Source organism: Pteropus medius, unplaced genomic scaffold, assembly GCF_902729225.1.
Source record: "Pteropus medius unplaced genomic scaffold, Ma_sr-lr_union100, whole genome shotgun sequence".
NCBI classification, from domain to species: Eukaryota; Metazoa; Chordata; class Mammalia; order Chiroptera; family Pteropodidae; genus Pteropus; species Pteropus medius.
The window spans coordinates 18,330,397-18,351,703 of NW_024349519.1; the positions used below are offsets into that span (position 1 = coordinate 18,330,397).

Here is a 21,307-nt window from a genome sequence, read left to right on the forward strand (position 1 = left end):
GAGAAGGGCCGGAAGGAGACAGAGATTACAGTGAGCAGAGCCAAGAGATCACTCATATAATTCATCCTTGGAAAAGATTAATTTTCCAATCCTTCTTTAAGTATAAGAAGTGGTTTAGTGGCTTAATTGCTCTTTTAAAAAGTTCATATAATAAATAATCTAGAATAGCACTGTACAACAGAATTTTCTGTGATGACAGACATGTTTTATACTGGTGTAGTCCAATATTGTAGGCACCAGCTACACGTGGCTCTTTAGCCTTTGAAATGTGGCTAGTGTAACCAAGAAAATATATTTTACTATCAACTGCCTTGCAACTGAGTTTCCTTGAGTCTGAATCTGTGCTGACAGCTTCCTCCTCTTCTTTGAGCAAGCTGAGTTTCCTTGAGTCTGAATCTGTGCTGACAGCTTCCTTCTCTTCTTTGGCTGGATGATTTCTATCTACACTATTATAGAGCGTTTGTCCTTCACTGATAACCAACAAGACGACCCATTTCTGTGCTGTCATTTTCCATTTACATGGAAAATGGACTTTTCTTCAATTCTTAATGATATCTTGGGAAAAGAATTTTTAAGTTGGGAATCTGTTTTAACAATAGTGAAAAACCATGATAGCCTAATCACTGAAAAATCCATTTCTCAAGAATGTCCTCCTATGTCTACATCAATAAACTCTTAAGATGTGTGGCAAAACTAAAACGCTAAAGAATTTGACATGCTTAGGGTGAAGCTTTGAGGAATGCAGGGGTTTTTATAAATAGGTCACTTAGATAATGACAATGAAATCCCTTCCACTCTCACTGGAGGCAAATCTGAAAGTCCCAGAACCTGAGATTGAAGGGTATGACTATCTATTGAAACTACTCATTGTTTAACAGGAAGCAGAGAAATCTGAAGTGACTTTTTAAATAAAAGAATGTAAATAGGTTTCTTAATAGCTGATGGAACAAAGTATTGAGGTCTATTTGAAAATTTTAAAGCAATCAGAATAGACTGCCCATGCTATATGTTTTCTAAAGTAAAATTTTGGAAAAATACAATTGTTATACATTCAGAAGAATCTATAGTACTTTATGTAGACTATATAATGTTTCCTTGTTTTCTTCAAGAGAGAAAGTTAGATCTTTAAAAAAGGTAACAACAAATCGGGACACTAACATAGGAGTCAATCATATCTGACGTTCCCTTAAAAGAGAAAAAAAATTTTTCTTAAATGGCTGATGCAGTAAGTACTAGATTCAAGAATTTATTGAGAAACATTATGAAAATACCCTAAATCCAACAGAACAAAAAGAGGTCACCCTTTATACTCACAATCTCGTTTAAATTGCTGAATTTTTAAAGCCGTCATTTTGACACACACACACACACCCACCCACCCCTGTTATATTTTGAAGGAAACTGAAGGTGCAGGGTAATGTATTTCTAAAGAATTTACTTAACAATTTACATAGCGTCACCTTTTTTTAATCTAAAGGTCTTTAAAGTATTTTTTAAAAATGAAAATCCTTTTGGCTACAGGACAAATTTTATAGATCTGATTTTTACTTCAGTGGCTTATTCTATTTTCCTTGTTTAAGGACTCTTAACCACTGTTCCTCTAACTTTAGGTAATAGATAATTATCTGATGCTACCATCTTTTTTCCTGGCATTCATAGGCAACCAGAAATATTAAAACAACTTAAAATCCATTTTATAAAAATGTTTTATTGTGAATATAATGTTTGAAATGGTCATAGTTTTCTCTTTGCAAATACTTTAGCAATACAATTTTAAAGGGGCAAAACATTCCAAAACTGAGTATCTTACATTTGTTAGTAAAATGAAATATTTGTTCTGGACATGGGTAAATCTACTCCAAAATATAGTTGAGCTTTCCCTCAAAATATCTTCTAGATACAAGGATCTGGATTTTATTAATAGTAACTGTATTCTTACTGGGTTACGACTGGTACTAAGTAGCAGAATTCCTGCCATTAATTCAAAGATTTATCAGCTTATGTATGAACTACATAATCACACCCTTAGGTCAATCCTAGAAATGTTTTTGGCATTTATGCTCAACTTTATTTCCTTCCTGGGCTTTGAAAATCATTTAAGAATTCTTACTTTGTAAGCACTAACATCCTGCTTTACACTGAGCTCCATAAATCTTTGCTGAATGAACTTTCTGGGGGGAAAAAAAAAAGCAAAATAAGGTAGAAGAGCTACAGTAATTAGGCTACAAAAATATCTGCTTTTGTAAATACAAAATAGAACAGTATAAATATTATGCATTTTAGGAGGGGTGGGGAATTTTTGTTTTTATTTTCCTATCTTATAAGAAAATAAATATGTAACCAGGAGCTGATAGTTCTCAGTAACAAAGACCAGCAACCCAAAATAGGACTACTCTAAGAACAATGCCGTTAATTTTAAAGGAAGTCAAAATTGATTTAAAAAAGGGGGGTGGGAGGAATAAAATTCATTAACACAAGGTATTCATCCTAGCTTTGTGATTCTGGGCAAGTCATTAAACCTGAGTAAATGAAGATAAAGGTAACTAGCCCACATGCTGCAAAGGCTATGGATGAGAAGCCAAGTGGGATATTGTACATGACAGCTCTGAAAGCTATCAAGATGAACAGGTACTGGACAGGTGCACAGAGAACGGGAGTGTTGTTGAAGTATTCGAGAAACAGTGAGTCACTGGCTGGAGAAAAGGGATTACAGGGGAGGAAGTATTTCATGGCTGGGGAGCAGTGGTGGTGGAATGCCTGAATGACAAACCAAAAAGAAACCTTATTTTGTAGTTGACAGGAAGTTTGTGAAATTTCTTGAGTTAGATGAAAGACATAATGTGGCAGGAGCTTTTTGAACTGCCAAGATTTGATGACTAAATGGTAAGAAGGAGCCGAGTATATAAAAGGTGTCATGGTGGTGTGTATTATCCTGACTAAGCACTCTGCAGATTCTCAACCCTTGGAGTGGTAGACTGGCAGGCAGGATAGCAAGGACTGTCATACTGTGGGTCTTTCCAGGTTGCCATTTGTTCTTCTTTTCATCCACCAGGCAATCAAACTGTGAAAGCCGGAGGAGGAAACTGGGTCTCACTTTCCTCTTTTTCTCGGGGGCTTAAACCAGTTAAAGTTCTAGATCTAAGCAAACAGCTAAGGCAAAGGTCTTGAATCCTTCTCAAAGCACAGTGAGCTCTTCTCCAAAAATAATGTGTTCAAGAAATGTTTGTTACATCAATGAGATTAAAGGTGACCAGTATTTTGAAGCATTTTTGTTTTTAGTTTTTTGGTCAGGGAATTGAGGAATAAGATGACCTTAATTTTGAACATGTTAGGGATATACAGAAGGCAGAACTTCAAAAGGGAGATTTCCATAGGCAACTAAATACATAACTAAAACTGCTGAGAGGGGTTTCAGACATCTCTTGTGTCCCTCTCCACATCCTATTAGCCTGTCAACCACTTTGTATATAGCAACCTCCTAGCTGCTCATGTATGTATAATGTCAATGTGCTGGAGAGTTAGTTTCAAGGGGCAGCCCTTGGTCAATGGAGATTGGGAGCCAGTACAAATGCCTCCCTCTTCTATTGTTCAGTTGGGTAATTCTACAGTGTTTCTATTCATTTGTCAACAAGAATCAGTCAGATGAAGCCCAAGTTGCCTACTGCAGTTGATAATATATTCTCTTCTTCCTTGCTCACTCTCTTTACTCCTGTGTGAACTTTCTGCAAACAAGCCCACATCAAAGAAGCTCACATCGCAGGCTCTGTTTTCTGGGAGAAACCCAAGGGCAAGAGATGAAGAACAAGAAACAAAGAGACAACTAGTAAAATGATGAATAGATAAATGCTCTCGGAGAACACCAAGAAAAGGGAACTTCTCCAGTTAGGTTGAGATGGGCGAAAATAGCAAAAAGAGACAATAATTACTGGTAAGAAACAGAAGAACCATGAAAATAAACTGTAAGCAGGAGACAGGCCAAGAGATCAGAGTACTAACATACATATATTAAGTCCATGTTCTAAATTCTAATTTACTCATTGTCCATTTATTTAGTCTTAGAGTTCTGTCATTATGCTGTTATATTCTGCTTAAGAACTTTTGGGTGTCAGCCCCTTCTCACTACTTCTATGATCAAATATGGAGAGGAAGGCGCGGGGAGAGAGAAAAAGAAAAAAGGAGGAATGGGGTGTGAGGGAAAGAGAGACATGAGAAAATACAGATATTCTGTACCATGTGACTAGTTTGGGTTAGCAAGTGTTAAATAACACATTTAATTTTCTAGTTTCCTTAGTAGTTTTTTTCTAAATGCCTATTCTATATCTCCTAGAAACGTTACCTCTTGTAGCTCTCAATCATCCTTAAAAATAGAAGCTCCAGGACTCCTTGAAATATTAGAGAAAATGGGATCTTGCTTAACAGCTCAGTAGAATGAGGTTGCTGAATTGACACGAACAATGAAAGCCATCAAGAATCTTTTCAATCATCTTGTTAGCATTTCTTCCCTTATAGGGAAGCTGTCTTTCACAAACACAAAGAACAAAATGCAAAAAGTACTCTTGGATTTTTACCTTGAATGGTTTCAGTACCAATTACATACACCCAGCTAATTGTTCCTTTTTTGCATTTCCCTTGGCATAAGTATGTTTAAAGTAGTCAGAGTTCCTGTCTGCACAGTTTTTTCATTGTGGTTTCTTGAAAGCATATAAAAAGCATACTGGTGAAGAATGTCCACAGCAATCAATGATAGAATATCAGACTTCTTCCAAAAGTCACTAGTAATTTTAGTGTACAGATCATAAAATATTAATATTTATAAAAAGAATCACATCATAAAATCTGAATGCTACTATAAAACTTACAAATTAGGTTAGCTTACTCTTCAAGATGTCTTAGTAGTTAGTATTAAAAGTGATTTTCTTACTCTCTCTCAAGAATTTGATACTTTAAAAATGCACAGATAAAATAACAGAAGGATTTAGCTATCGACTCCTGCAAACTAAACATTTTCATAAAGCAAAGAACACAATAGGTATGTTTAAGCTGTTATTTTTCTTTTATCGCACTATGGCAAATTGGTTTGTTATGAGAAACTCCCAGCTCTTCCATAAAAATTTAAGGATAAGATCCTTTAGCTTTTGATGTTTAAGAATTTAGAAAACTGATATAAATGAAGTCATTTCAAAATGGAGTTGGAGCTGTCATTCCAGAGGAACGATCTTGCACATCTTGCTCCCTAAAGCTTTGGAATGTTTGAATTGGGCAAAATAACACTGTATTCCAAACGACCATTTGTAAAGCTAAAAGGAAAGCAGACTTCCAGACTACGAGGACTGAAAATTAAGGACATTCTTTAGAAACTGTGCCACCCTGTATAGCTAAAGAATAATTTAGCTTATTAGCACCAATAGAAATTCCTTCCTTCTATTCATGTAATTATTTCCTTTCCCTTTCTCATAAAAACCCCATTGCCTTTATCCTATAACCGAGCCATAATTTGGGTTTTTGCCTGAATCTATGCCCCCAGATTGCAATTCTTTTTGATCTCAAATGAACGTTTCCTCTCACTTAGGTAGTTTATTTTAGGTTAACAGAATATACTATTTGATGATATGTTCAGAAACAACTTAAGTATGTTCTAGCTTGGGGAAAATAGCTCCAGCTGGGTAGAGGCAAACGAATTTCATTAAATTATGGAAGCAGAGGGATATTCTTTTCTCAAAGAATTTATGAGTACGTTGGGCACAGGCAATCCCCAACATAAGTGTGGCCAATTGTGGTACGTCCTTTTCCCATTCTCATACAGATGGTTCTGATGCAATTAACTACACTGACTCTCAAGGGAAGAGGAGTAAAGGCAGAATGTCATAATTTTAAGGGTAATTTGTGAAAACACATTCAATATTACAATTTTATATTCAAATGACGAAAAAAAAAATACCTGCTACAGTACCAGTGAAGGTGAAGCTCAGATCTGTAGAAGTGTAGAAGTTACACTCAATTTACTGCAGCAAGTATTCTTAAAGAGGGTAGCTGGCTACTGGAGTGGTATAATTAATTATAAAGGGTTGGGGGACAGAGAAGAGGGTTGGTATATGTTTAGTCTACCCACAAGGGGGCAGCATGCTCATAAAAGGCTGTGAAGCTTGCTCCAAGTTTCTTGATCCTCTGTTCATCTCTACCTCTATCTCTTAGCATCTCGTTTTGTTATAATTGTCTAACATGGAAAGCTGGAAAGGTTTTAGGAAGAAGGAAAAGAGAACATCATCTTAAGTCCCTCATAACTGCTCTTCAATCACTAATAGGGAAGGTTAGAAAAATGGAGAAGAAACAAATAGAGGAAAGAACTAAAACAGGAGTGAGGAAAACAGATGAAGGGGTTAGGAATCACGTTCTAATTTCCCCATTCTCATTAATCTTCCCTTCGTGACTCATCAAAAGAGCACCAGCTTCTGTTCCACTGCTTCATCCATGGAGAGGACTTTACAAGTACCTCTCTTTAGCTCCTGGTCTGGTTTCTGAAACCTCAACTTCATTTACCTTGCTTAGACCAACCAGTCCTGCTCCAGGCTGCCAGAGCTAAGATAAGAACTAGACACTGGTGGAAATCTTTGCAAGTGACAAGATTAAGAAACTTGAAGTCCCTATTCCAAATGTTAGACCTGCCAAAGATATATACATATGTTCCTAAGATCCTGGCTGGGTACTCTGAACACATTTTCTACAATATGTTTTCCTTAATACAGTTAGGGTGTTTGAAACTGTTAGTCTAGTTTTTAGGTATAGTCTTGGGCTAAGTACAGCCTTTATGCCCTGGACTGGGAATTTAATCACCAGTGGTACTGCTAAAAACACTTAATAACCAGTAAGGGTAAAGGAATCAAAACAATCAGTAGGCCCTTTCTGTGTCTTACAGCTGAATATCTGATTGTTGACTACAATAAGTTTCTATGGAAATCTGTTACTTTGGTTTCAAACAAATGATTTACATTTGGCTCTGTGGAAACATCAGGACCACCTAATCAGCAAATGCTTGTTCTTCAGGGCCCTCTAGTTCTAAAACCCGTAATCTGCTCTATTTTGAAAAAAGAAAATATATCAAGATATTCTCTTTTCCCTCATTTTCAAAGAACTGCAACAGGACACTCCTCTTGTTCAGAGGAGATACCATTATAAATGCTGATAATCTCGAATTTACTTCCAACTCCCTGGGAGGTACAGAGCCAGTGCAAATTTTACTTATGGTCCTCCCCTCCCCCGCTTCTATATTCTGTTAGGCAGAGGAATAAACAAGAAAAAAGCTAATAAATGCTAAATCCATTTTGTAGATATATTTTAGGATATTTGTAAGTTTCATTTACTGTAACCAGAAGTTCCTCTAATATTCAGTGATAACTAAGCTGAATGAGAAGAAAATGAGTTACTGATGTATTATGTATTTATTCATTTTTTAAGAACCTGGACGGGGTACATAAAGTATACAGTTGGGATTATTCTATGTTCACAGATTATACTTTGGAAATATATTATCTTGAAATTCACAAAAATGACAAATAATCCTATGCCAGTCTTAACAAATGAAGGCTTTGAATAAGTCTACTGGCTGAGCTATAAAAGCATAAACAAACAGTTTAAGAGAATGAAAATGAAAAAAAGAAAACTGCAGAAGAAAATTCTACCATGTAATTTGTACAGGTTTTGTTATTTTAAAAAAACAAAAACAAAAACATTTCAGTACATGACCCATCTTCATACGGGTGATAATTAGAAACCAAATTATATTGTTCAAGTTATAGGCACCAGAAAGCAAGATTTTCGGATTTACTATGTAATATGTAAATCCTCAGTTCAGATAAGGCATTTTCTTTATTTTTTGTTATAGGTATTCCAGTAATATCAGAAATGAATTTACCTCTGAAGCAACTCAGAGACTACCCTTCGGTTTTATTTTTCATGAATAGTTATAAGGATTAAGAGAACTGAAATCAAGTAAAAATTGTCTTTTGATGATTACGGTACCTGACAAGGGGCAGGAGGAAGACTGCACTTTGTTGCAGGCCTTAGGCTATTCTGATGATTTATTAGAGCAAGCAGATAAAAAGTGTTGAAAGTGAGTATCAATTAGTACTAGTTCATCTGGTATAATAAATAGTATAAAGTATGACCAGAGCCTTTTCCTTTGACTTTAAGATTTTAAAATTTCCCAATTTGTAGTTATATAAAACTGATCAATCGATTTACAAACCCAGGCAACCAATAATATTTATAAGATCAAAACACCTGGTAACTTAAAATAGGTTACTGGCAGTAACAAGATTAAAAGCTGGAAATGTTTGAGCTAAATAAAAACTCGTTAAAATCAAAATTATCAAGAATTCTTTTTATATAACTTTTAACTTTACTACTGCTGTAAAATATAAATCAGTTCAAAAGTAAATATTTTATTTATAGTAAATGTAATTATTGGAAATCATAATTTTTTTTATTTAAAGAGAGATTTTTCTTTAGGAAACCTTAGAAATATAGATTTAGGCATATCTGAGTTTCTGGGCAAAGTTCTACCCCCCCCCATGTTTTTTATATATTGTCAAATTATTATCTAAAAATGGCCCAATTTTTGCCTTCATAAATAGTGTTATTTCAAAGCAAATTAGCACGCAAGCAAATTTTGTAATTCTTTTCATTACTGCAAAATTTAAAAGTTGAAATAATATAACTTCATTTCAGACTCTAACATGGGAAAAAGGTAAACTATTGGAAATCCTCCGCTGAGGTTAAGAAAAGAGAGAGAATAAATAAAAAGTTGAGATTTTTAGAAGCTACCTCTAGGAACACTAGCATGGTGCAATAAGAAAGGTTTAGCAAAGCATGTTTAGAGAGGAATGATGGGAATATAAACCTCAATCATGATCTGGGACACTTAGGTAAAGGGAAGGAACTGAGCTCAACCTGGGAAAGAAAGCTGGGAAGCATCTTAGCAAATAATTGTATTTTCGATATATTTACCTTTCCTTTCTAAAGTTCTATGTCTCTGCAATTCCAGTTCTGATTATTGAGATGAGTAATAAATTACAGTAACCACTATTATTTCCAGAGATTCTAGATAACTTCAGATTCATGTTTATATAATTTTTCAAATTTAATTTTTGTAATATCCCATTGTTTTCTAGAACTATCTCTAGCCTTACGGACAAAGGAGCTTTTAAGAAAGTTATTTTCCATGTATCTTAGTAGTTTTCTGGCAGTGCGGAATTTTGAGGGAAGACTTATTTTATTATTTTATTGGCTAATGGGTCTTCATTAGATTGCTTTCGAAGTGTATAATATGCACTGTGATTAAACTTCAATAGCACCAGTCTCTGGAATGAAGATCTGAATTTGAATTCATGAAATGCTGATTTCTAAAGCATTCCAATAGGCAAAATCATGAAGAAATCATTTTGTGGGAAAATAAATTTTATATAAACTAACATTTTTTAAAAAAAATTAAAAGAAAAATGATTTAATATCTTTTAAAGGGTTAGCCCAATGTAAAATCCCTCTTTAAATAAAAAAATTAAAGTAGTACATTATTTTGTTTCAAATAGGCAAATATAAATATGCAAATATTTGTCTTATAACATTTTCCAGTCAACTCTTTGATAAAATATTCAAGTTTAAACAGTTTAAAACAAGATAAAACAAGTTTTAGCTTAATTTATGTGAAAAAGTGCATTCACTGGAAGAAATTCTATGTAGAAGAACATATCAAAAATTCTCAACAAAATGAAATATTAATAGCTTCATAAAACCTAAAATATGGCAGTGTCAGTTCTTGTTCACAAACTGTCATTCACACTTTTGAACATATGCCTTAACCAATCACAATTGTTGCCACCACTGAGGTAATGCTAGAAAATGTAGGTCATCATAAAACTGATTCTGTGTAGCTTAGCAAAGACCAAATAATGGAAGGAGACAATAAACAAGGAATAAGGACGCAATTAAAAATTATCTTCGTGACACATTTTACCCATCTTTAACCTCTCCTTTGGGAATACAGAACATACTACACCTGCCCTCCTGGCCTTCCAATAAGGTATTCACAGCCTGGTGCCTATTTCTTAAAGGAGGTCAACTCCAAGCTGAGATAAGCCTCAATGAATAATTTTATTGGGATAAGTAGGAAGTCTAGAGAATTCAGGCTCTCACTTTCAGGTGACCTAGCATTTGTATCCTCCCTTACCTCTACAACTTACTTTCTACCTGCTTATGGTATTTCTGAATTTACTTGGTTAGGGATTTCTTATTCTGTGACTTACAAAAGTCATGCTATTAACTCAAAACGATTGAAATATCTGAGTAGCCTGAAAAACCGTACTACGTTTAAAGAGTTCTATTATGTGTTATGTTAAGAAATTATATGTTAAGACACTATATGTTAAGAAAATTCTACAAATCCCACCTGATGATCCAAATATATGGTGTTCCTTTGAAGATGATGTGAAAGAATTTCATTCTAGTAGGCATCAATCAAGAAACAAAGGAATAGAAAAAGAGGTGCAGAATTCATGAAAAAGTCAATTTTGAAATAAGAAAAACAGGCATTTTTATCCATTATACCACAATATGTGACAACTTTCACATACATGCTCCCCTGTAAATGGTTCATCTGACATATCAAATTATTATAAAATTACACTTAGTTTTATAAGATATTAAGTAGACATGCACATAATAAGCCAAAATATTAAGAAAAATCTTTTCAATGGCTTCAGTAGACTCAAATGTTAGTTTTACAAATTAATTCTTTTTCTGCAACATAGTACTACTTCTTTGGCTATTTATAAAATCTGAGGCTATTTAACCCTTTGAGAAATGTTTACATGCATTCATTCTTTTTAATCAAGTACAGAAGCAATATCTTAAAATTAATATTTGATATATAATAGACAGTATTATTAGAACTATAATCAATTTTCAGCTTACTACTTTAGGAGAAATTGTAAGACTTTTCAATTTGTTTTACCAGATGTGTAAGTTACAGGATTTGGTAGATGACAATATTTTGACGTCTGTATGCATTTTCTTCCTCACAACCAAAAGTTGGCAGGTGAGCAGATGGGTGGAAGGCTAAGAAGAAATGCATCCTACCCATATTTTCCTTTAATAAAGTATAAACAAGTGAATTCTCAAAGGGTCAATAGGAGATTCCAATGCTGTCGCAATGATGGTATGGGCTCATGCTCAACAGTAATGGCACTGATCAAACTGATTAATGAGCGGCTCAAAGTAAGTGACAATGGCAGATGACACAGACAAATCTCTTCATAGCTGACCTTTGGGCTGTGGGCCTCAAGTTTTAGCTGCATGAGCTGTGCTAACGTATGCTCCCGGATACTACTCAGTTCAGCTTGCTGCCGTCTCAGCTTTATTAGCAGCAGCGTAAGCTCCTCTGGCTGAAGGAGTACAATTTAAGAATCCAAACAGTGGAAAACAGATTAATTGTTGTCTTAAGTGATAGATATTAAACCAAGATTTCTTGGCAAGTTTCCTCTTATGGTTGACATCAAACATAGTGCCTAAGCACTATGATGATAGGTCCTACATAAATGCATAGATATCTAGAGAAATAGAAGGAACAGTGTTACTTTAAAAGATACAGCAGAACAACAGTATATTAAGGCATTTTCTCAGAACTCATGAGAAAAATTTAAATGTTAAATATAAAAAAACAACACAACGCCAAAAAAAAATTACAAAGGTTTATACATAAGATGTAGTAAAAGATTATTAAAAGGTATTTTAACAAGATGTTTAAAAATGACACCTAAGACTTTTATTCCAACAGAACAATACTGGCAGGTCCAACACTCTATTTTATAGAACAGAAGGTAGATAAAAAGAATTAAAATTCATGTAAAATTTGGATGATATCTTTTTATCATTAAACTCGGTGCTTGGGATCTATTAATTGCTTCCTAGTTATATTTTTAAATGTCACTGTTAGTACTCTCATAGGATATTTTATATGACCAAAAGATCAGATTTGACTTTCTATGTTAAAAAAAAAAAGTCTAATACACAGAACATTTCCATGGGTGTATAAACTTCCTTTCACATTCTGGGGAAAGCAGAGAACCTTCTGGTTCCCTATTGGTTTCCATGATCCCAAAGGGGAAGAAAATTTCAAAGGTAGATAAAATTCTTTAACAGGCCAATCTGATAAATTTTTTTCTGTTAGCAATGCAGTGGAGTATGGTTGTTGGCTTATAGGCCATAAAATATTATTTGGTGTTTTTCTGAGCTTTGTCATGATTAAAAACTGCAGACAGGCCAGAGGGAGACTCTAGTTAGACCTAAGGGCTACGGACGGCATGCTCTTAAGACTTCAAGGCCAAAAACCATTCCTGAGATTGATTTGTTTTGTCTACCCCATAGCATTACACTAGCTCTCCTGTTCTGCTCATTTGCTATTGCTCTTTTATTTTCAAATAATTTTTTTTTTTAGGAACAGAAATCATTTTTAATTGTTATTTGAAATTACATTAAAATCTTTGGCCTTTGGGTGAGAAAAAAATGTTAGAAGCAAATCAGAGTTAATTACTGGATTCTTTAGGTAAAACTGAGTATCTATATAGGTGAGAGAAGCCTCTTTTAAATAGTCAAAGAACGTGTATATGACTTAAAGAAATTTTGTTAACAGAAAAATAGTGACTTGTGATCTGATGTCATGTGCATCTTGTAACCTTGTCACTGTGGGATAGTCTATGTCTTCTGATCATCGTATTAAGCTCTTGATGTCTAGCCAGGGAGATGGAAGGGTAGAGTAAGGAATTTAGATATTTTAAGATCCCGAGTGAATATCTGACAGAAGTACCAAATGAGGAAATCTTTAAACTCTGGTTTATTATTTATGGAATTAAAAAGATAGAAATTTTCAAAAGGGTGAAAATTCCAGTAAGTTTATAAGATATTTAAAATTCGAAGCAAAATAAAGTACATTTGAACCCTCAAAAGTAGGTGCTAAATAAATTTTATCCTAAATATCCACCAGAGGGAGCAAAGCAGAAGAAAAAATTTCATAGTACAATCTTTAGCCTTATCTTATGACCAATGTTCGTTTCTTTGCCAGATCAACAATCAAAATTTTTAAATTCCAACCATTTAAAATTTTTAGTTTTAGTCAAGCAATATTTATAAGCTTTAGTAAATAAACTGGAAGTAGGTTAAAACCAAGAAATCTGCCTATATCTAAGCGTGTAAAACACGAAAGATGAAATGAAAGAATGTTTGCAAAATACATGTAAGATGAATTATTTTTTATTACTGCAGGGAGTATTTTAAATAAGGAACAACTATACAGGTCTTCAAATCACATCTTTACAGAAAGTGAAACTTCCTACTGATATTAAAGCATAGTTCCTCTGACAAAAGAATGCCACTAAAATAAAATGAAGTGATGAAAAGTCATCTTTACACTTTCATTTGAAAAATAATGGTGTCCTGGTACTATAACTCCTTCCCAATTTGTACACTGACAATGAAACCAATACTGGTATTTTTATAGTCTCCTTCTCTGCATAAATATGTAAATCAGTTTCTTTTGTACTCTAAAGTAGTTAATCTATCTAAAAATCCACAGGAAAAACATCTTAATAGGCTTGGAGTTTGACTACACATGGCTGCTTGCTGGATATGTTTCACTAATGAACAACTTCAATTTGGGTTTTAAGGATGAGAGAATTAACATCCAATGAAGAAACCCACCCAGGATTTAAACCTTGAGAATATTATCTTACATTTAGGCACTCAGACATTTAGGGAGCGGTATCCAATAAAACTCTGAAATGGCTACATGATTCCAAATTCTTCTCATGAGCATCTCTTCCACAAAAATAGTAATGGTTTTTCCTTGGGAGGTACCACTCTGAAAATTCAAACCTAAAAGCTATGTCAGATATGTGTTATCGTGTGTAGCACATAAACAAAACATGATGTGGTAAATAAAGATATCGTACTCACCGTTTTGCCTTGGAGACTCTGGGGACTAACAGACTGTAAAGTTAGGCCAGCGGGCATTGACCTCCTGTCAGGCACATAAACATGCTAGGAAAATAAAGGCACACTATAAATTCTGTGGTCAATGTCAGTGGTGAGAAATCTTAAATTTATACTATAAAATATCATGTAAAACTTCTTGTTCGTGTTTATGAAAGAAGACAGATACTAAAATTTCCTGACTAAAATACGGAAACTGATGAACAGAGTAATTTTCTATAGTCTGGCCCTGTGGTTCTCAAACCTTATTGGTCTCAGGACCCCTTTATATTCTTAAAAAGGAAATTTAGTGGCCAGAGTAGTATTGTTTTACAGTTTTGCAAATCTCTTTAATGTCTGGCTTGATTTTCATTTCTGCTTCTGTAGTCAATCTGTTGTGATAATCTCTTTTAGTGGAAGTACACTAAGAAAATCCGCCCTCAATATGTATATTGAAAAGGAAAGAGAACATTAACAGCTTTTTTTGGATAACTGTAGATATTCATCTTTGATACTGCACTAATGTTCAAAACATGGTATTTTCTTGAAGGTTAGCTGCAAAGTGGAATCTAAAACTATATCAATAAATTTTTCATATTGTTACAGTAATATCCATTAGTCTATTTGCACTTTAAATGATTTTGTAATATCAAACATTGGTCAGTTGAAAAATACTTGTTTCGTGAGTTATACAGATGTTCACGATGTTGACACATATCAATATATACATTTGTTGATGCCACCACTGATCTTTAAGCACTGGGAAAACTGTCAAGCTCACAGTGGCAGATACAAGATTTCCAAAATTCTAATTTTTGCTTGAAGGCTCTAATGTTGTCATCAGTGACAAAAACTGTCAGTTATTTTTCTTGAAGTGACAGGCTAACATTTCACTTTGAGAAGCATCTGTCAAATACCAAGTCTGAACAACTACAGTTTGTCATTCGTTCTTTCAAGTAAAAATGGCGTTTCATGAAAAAAGCAGCTAGTTCAGCTTGCAACTCAAATAATCATACAAGTGTTTTTCTGGGAGACTACCCTAAGTACTGTGGTATACAATCGAGATGCTTGAAGTATATTTCCCATTTCATCACACAGAATATTAAGATGATAAAATAATCCATTACTGTTTCATCAAAGGAATTAAGTGAAACTGCCTTTACTTTTATTGCAAGTATATGGCAGTGAAGCATACGAAGACCTCTAGCATAGTTTGGAGCCACTCCCTTGATTTATGCTAAGGTGCCAGTACTTTTACCTACCATCTCATTCACACTATTAGAAAATGGTAACACAAGAAATAATCAATATTATTATTATAAAAATAGTTTTGAGCTCACTTACAGACTCCCTGAAAGAATTATGGGGACTCTCTAGGACACTTCCTCCTAGAGGTCCATCACATCAAGAAAGGTGACAGAGCAGTTTGAAATAAAAATTTGGCAATTTTGGAGATGTTTGGGAGGAAGAGTTAACTGGGAACTAGATAGTGCACATTCATCTCATATTTACTGTTGAAACAGAGATAAATTTTGGTCTAGAATATGAAAAATACTAATAACCATGAGAACAAATACAGCCACACGCTAAGTTGTATTTGATCAGATTTCTCTTGAATATTGTTACTATTTTTATCAAATATGAATTAGCCTTCGGATATACAAAGTGACAAAACACTGAACTTTGTTACATTGAAGTTCAAAGTAAGCCTTTTTTTTTTTTTTTTTGGTGAGCCAAACTAAAGCTTTCTCCAAAAGAAAATTCCTGATTGACTTATTAATTTCTAGCTAATGTTTATTTATAGAAAAATCAAGTAAACACTTTACACAATGATATAACTGAAAGATTTGGCCTGCCACAAGGATAAGAAAAGGTACATTTTTAAATGGTATAAAACTAGAAATTCTTTTCAGTTAAAAAGAAAATGACAGGAAAATTCCCTTTCACTTCAGAATAGACATTAGAGAACTGGCTGCACACAAATAGAACTGTCTGATCAAAATAACTTTGGCATTATGAAAAGCTGATTGATACAAAGCACTCTGAATTCACTTCCAATAAATTTACTAAGCAATGCTTAACCAAGTTAAGGCACAAATTAAATCTACCCATATTTTCAGTTTTTAAAAGCATATATACCAGTAAACATTGTTAGCCTATTAAATTTGGTATCTAAGGAGATATTTCAATATGCCATATATTCAGCTGGTTAGAAGATGAGGTTGGCACTTTTATTTTAGCAAAGAACAGGATGAGCCTGATACAAGACTGCAGGTATGCTAGAAAGGACAGGTGTAGAATCTGCAAGTGAGTGAAGAGACAATAAAAATGCATGTGGTCTTAACCTACATGGAAAGCCAATGAGATAGATATGCTATCAGGCGTAGAAGAATGCATAATGTATCTGCTCAAAAGAACTGTTCCTGTGCTCCTGAGAGAGGAAGCGTTGCAAGCTTAGGTTTTATACATGAGATTCGGGCATTGCAAAATACTCTTCCTTAATTTTTAAAACAAAAAAAAGAACTGCCTTGCTTACCTCTCCTGCCTATTTTCTTGTCTCTCACATTTAAAAGAATAGTGCACTAGAAATAAAACATAGCACCCACATAGTAGTAGTTAACACAAGATTAGCAGACATTTTACCTTAGGGTGATGGGTCCTGTGCCTGCGGTCTATTGTCACATCTCCTCTCTGAATTGGTGAAGACACTTCTGATCTGTAGGTTCGTTGAGGGGAGTATCCCTGATAAGCAGCTATTGACCCATGGGAGGGTGATGTGGGAATAGAGTGCATTGTCTGGTCAGAAATATTAACCATGGTTTTAGGACTGGTCAGTGTACCGTGACGAGGGAGGGTGCTCTGTTTATTATAAAACTGACGCTGCTGCCATTCGTAGAGCTGCCACATTGTGTCATCTCTCATTGATCTTCGTTTCTCTTCTGCTCCAGATCCTACTGTTTTATCATGAGTGGAAGGGGCCACACTGCAGATGCTTTCAGGCCTCGTCTTGCTGTTTCTTGGGAGTGTTCTATAACCTTCAGGATAGCGGGCCACAATCTGGGCTCTGTGGCTTGGCATATTTCTTGGTAATGTTTGATAAGAAATTACTCTAAAATGAAAGAATTGAAATCAATGTAAAAATGAAGGAAAGGTGCTTTCTGGATTCTAAATTATATCTTTTTCCTTCTGGTAAGTAAAATATATATTAGGAATTTATTTTTAAAGATCAAAATATTAAAAATTATACAAGGCATAAATTATTAGTAAACAGATTTTAATCTTTTTATGAAACTCAATTTGATGGAGTATATACATTAAGTAAACAGCATCTATGTCACTTACATTAAAGAGTATTAATTCCATACAATGTACAGTTTGGCTTAAAGAGGAAAAAATATTTATTATACTTCTTTTAGAACTAAAAATATTCAAGATCAAATCCCAAGTCTGTCTCCATATCCCGTTTGTTTTTATATAAACAAACTCAAAGAATCTCATTTTCACAAGAACAGTTAAACCGCATAGCATCTCTGTGTGGATGTAACACTGAAGTTTTTATGCTATGCCCACAGGGAAAGAAGACAGGAAGTGAACTACTGCAGTTCTCTGCGACTACTCCACTGTACCACTTCCTTCAGAAAGCATGACAATTTATGGGAAGAAGTACATTGGTATATTTGTGGTTTGGAGAAATAACTTCCCTTGATAACTTTTCTTAACTTGAAAAATAAGAATTACTTGAAGCTAAAGCTCGAAATTTAAAGACAAAATATTTAAACCTGACAACATTTCAGATATAAAACTGCAAATTTCAGGAATTTTAAAATGTTTCTGGCATAGAAATTAAAATTCTATCTCATGAATGTATTGGCATTTTGAGGGAGCTTTTAAAAGCAATCTAAAAATTCCTCATGTGCATTAAGCATCTAAAATAAAGTTCTTAAAAATTTTTTGAATTATGGGTATACAATAGCATATTACTAAAAACAGGCCATTTCAGTTTTCTAAAATGAAAGAATAAAATTTCAGTTTACAATTAAAAAAAAAAAAAAGACATGTGGATAAAAACACTCCATTAAATATAACAAAAAATCCTTGTGCTTATCTCATGCTAGGTCAGATTCATTATATGTAAAGGATTTTTAAAAGTCAGTTAAAATTTCTAAATAAAGTTAGCATTTGTTTCCCCATTATCGTTCGAGGTAGGTAAAGATATAATTACAATTCAAATTCTAAATGCAAACACAACCTTTTCATAATAACCATAATAAAATCTAGATTTAAGAAAATATTGAATTACAGGTATTCATTTATGCTACCACCTCCACTGGCATAAATTTATACTCTAATACATAATATGCTATTATGTATCCATAATGTCAAATGTAATTCAATGAACCAAACACGTGAGAATTGGAACCCCATAAACTCAGATTTCCTGACCTCTTCCTTCAATGTTTCATTAACACCTCTCCCTTGCTTACTATATTTTCACCATAGAGTACATTTTGGAATTGTACATGCATAATTACACAATATTTTGCTGCCTACTGGGTGTTAAAATGTGAAACACATTGGTTATTACATGGACGAGAAGGGATCCCTCATCTAACTTGATGTATAAATTACTTGACCATGCTCTTTAAAAATTTGGGAATCCTTGGCTGATAACCTGAATGTCAGAGCTCTCTTTTGACCCAAAGACTTGTTGTCAATAACAAAGATTTCACTGTGATACGGTGTAATGAATTGGGTGTATGTATCCTGGGCTATGAGGCATGGTAGTAATAAAAACCCTCGCATAATTTGTCTACTGGGGAAGTAAAATTGGGTTGCCATTCCACAATCCAGAGAAAGTCTCATATTAATTACACCTTTTTTGTGGTTTAAAGCAGTGGTCCCCAACCTTTTTGGTACCAGACGCCAGTGTGTCTATGTATGATGAGCTCAGGTGGAGCTGAGGAGGTGATGCTCGCACTGGAGAGCAGCTGCAAAAACAGATGCAGCTTCTCTCGCTCATCTGTTGCTCACCCCAGTACTCGTCTGTGGCCTGGGGGTTGGGGACTCCTGGTTTAAAATGCTCAAAGAGGGGATAAGGCTGTGAAAAATATAGAAATACAGGAGAAAACAGGAAAAAGCAGCTGATCAAAACTCAGAAGAGCCAAGTTTTGTTTCTTCCTTTTCTACTAAATATGGAGACTTTAGATGAATTATTTATATCTTCTGGGACTAAGAAAATGCGTGTGTATGTGTGTCTGTGTGAGAGAGAGAGAGAGAGAGAGAAAATGAGAAAGAGGGAGGAAGGGAAGGAGGGAGGGAGAGAAGGGGGAGAGAAGTTTTTTGGGGGAGGGGAGGAGGAGAAGTGGAGAGGACAGGGTGGGAAAAGACTACGAGATTATGCAAGAGTTAGTGGCAGCTAGGACTAGAGTGCAGGCCTCTTACTTCCTTAAGCAGCAGCACTCTTCCTCATGCCAATGATTCCCAGACTTTTAGATTTCATGAAAAAGTAATCCATTTTTAAAAATTTGCAAAAGTATGGAAATTATTAAAGAAAAAACCTTTTCTATCGTAATGATTTAATTAAAAATAAAAAGATACCCCCAAATCACGAAGGGCATAACTAAAGCTCTTCACATGCTATGAAAATCTGGCCAACTGACACTTTTTGGGATTTTTCTCATCTACAAGATGATCTGATCATGAAATTATGTTATAGCTCTAAAATCCCATGTCTTGGTCTATATTCAAAAACACTTCCAATTCCTTCAAACTTTCCACCTAAAACCTAAATTTCTTTCATCATGCTGATTATTCTTCAGCTTTTAAGGGCCTCTACTCAAAACACACTTGCTCAAAACTGAACAAACCCGTTCTAGACAAGAACCACTTATCTGATGACTTTGAGGCTGAAGTCATGGAGAAAAGTACTCTGATGAAACTAGCACAGAGTTCAATTCTTTGCTGCTTTCCTTCCATATATGTTTCCCATTTTTCCTCTGCTTGATCTCCCTCCCTATCCCCATCTTTTCTGTTAACATGAAAGCCAGAAATGGAATAAGATCAGAGTTGGCAACCCTATGGTATTTGCTTAGGAAGTTTGTCCGCCAGGGGAAGTTGATTCCATCTAAAAAATTCTGCCCAAGTACTAAAGCAATTTACTCCAACATACCTTGGTTTATTTGATCATTCATAAATTTAAGAAATAACTGACCTCAGTATGCAAAAGGCTCTGAATTAGGCACTGAACTATTATCACAAAAGCAAATCCTGGAAATATAAACGATATTAACTTTATATCTCATTTGGAAATAAGTGAGCAGGACCCTGTTGTTAAAATGTATATTGAACTTGAACTGTAAACTCATCCTATGATCATTAACACAGGCTGTTTTTCTACTAAGCTTGATTAATTAATGACTACAAAGTTTAAAAGGCTCTTCTGCCATCCTTGGAAACACTTTTGGGGAATTTTAATTGAAAATTAGGTTATTTATCAAGTAAGTTTATTTTTATCCCATATACTTTCTAGCATTTTGAGACCTGCTCCCCCACTCCCACTGCCCCCCAAAACTAGTTTCCTTCAGTGGTCTTCTGCAAAGAAATTTAAATTAAGCAAAAGTGTGATTTACTTTTAAGTGAAAGCTTAAGAAATGAACACTGTAAGCTCCTTTATCAGGTTTAGCGCTCCATTCACCAGCAGCTGCCTGTCAAGCACCATGAAAACACAGTCCCTGTGATTCTGTCATGCAGAACAATGGCTTAAGGCACCATGCATCTTAACAGTGCCTGTCACTCACAAAGAAATTTTAAAGCTCTGGTCACAGATGCTGGGGTCTACTCTTTGACTATATAGTAAACCTCTTTTCTTTCTAGAAATCAGAACTTTAATAATAAAAGCAAGTCTTTCAGAAAGTTTTACAAAATGAATTATACCACGAATTGCCACTATGTTTCTTTCCACCAATAAAAATTAGTTCATTATAAAACATCACTACTATTTTTTTTCAGCATGAAGTTTATATAATAATGTAGATGATATATTTCAATGACCCAAACTGAACTGTAGCCAGTGAACTCAGAGTTGGTGGAGCAACACAGAGAAGCCTTGAGCTCAAAAGCAACCTAAGACCAGCCTTCAGATGCTGCAGGTCTGTGTTCAAAAGGAAAAGTTCCAGAAAGCCTTTATGTGTGTTAATTACACCCATCAAGGGACCTAAAAGTACTTGGAAACTAATATTTAGGCACAACAATTTAAAAACTAACTTCCACTATTTGTTGAATCCCTTTATAT

General features: G+C 34.5%; 1 protein-coding gene across 8 annotated transcripts in view; it reads right to left on the reverse strand.

Annotated features, from left to right (window-relative positions):
* Nucleotides 1–21,307, reverse strand: part of PLEKHA5 (pleckstrin homology domain containing A5) — a 191,266-nt gene that overhangs the window by 34,864 nt on the left and 135,095 nt on the right. For 5 of the 8 annotated variants that reach the window (XM_039882571.1, XM_039882564.1, XM_039882563.1 and 2 more), the window contains 4 exons: nt 16,660–17,125; nt 14,002–14,085; nt 11,316–11,435; nt 10,442–10,495 (listed from right to left, as the gene is read on the reverse strand). In XM_039882571.1, the coding sequence (XP_039738505.1) occupies nt 10,442–10,495; nt 11,316–11,435; nt 14,002–14,085; nt 16,660–17,125 (724 nt within the window). The remainder of the gene's footprint in view (nt 1–10,441; nt 10,496–11,315; nt 11,436–14,001; nt 14,086–16,659; nt 17,126–21,307) is intronic. The other 3 variants (XM_039882566.1, XM_039882565.1, XM_039882568.1) reach the window with 2 other exon arrangements.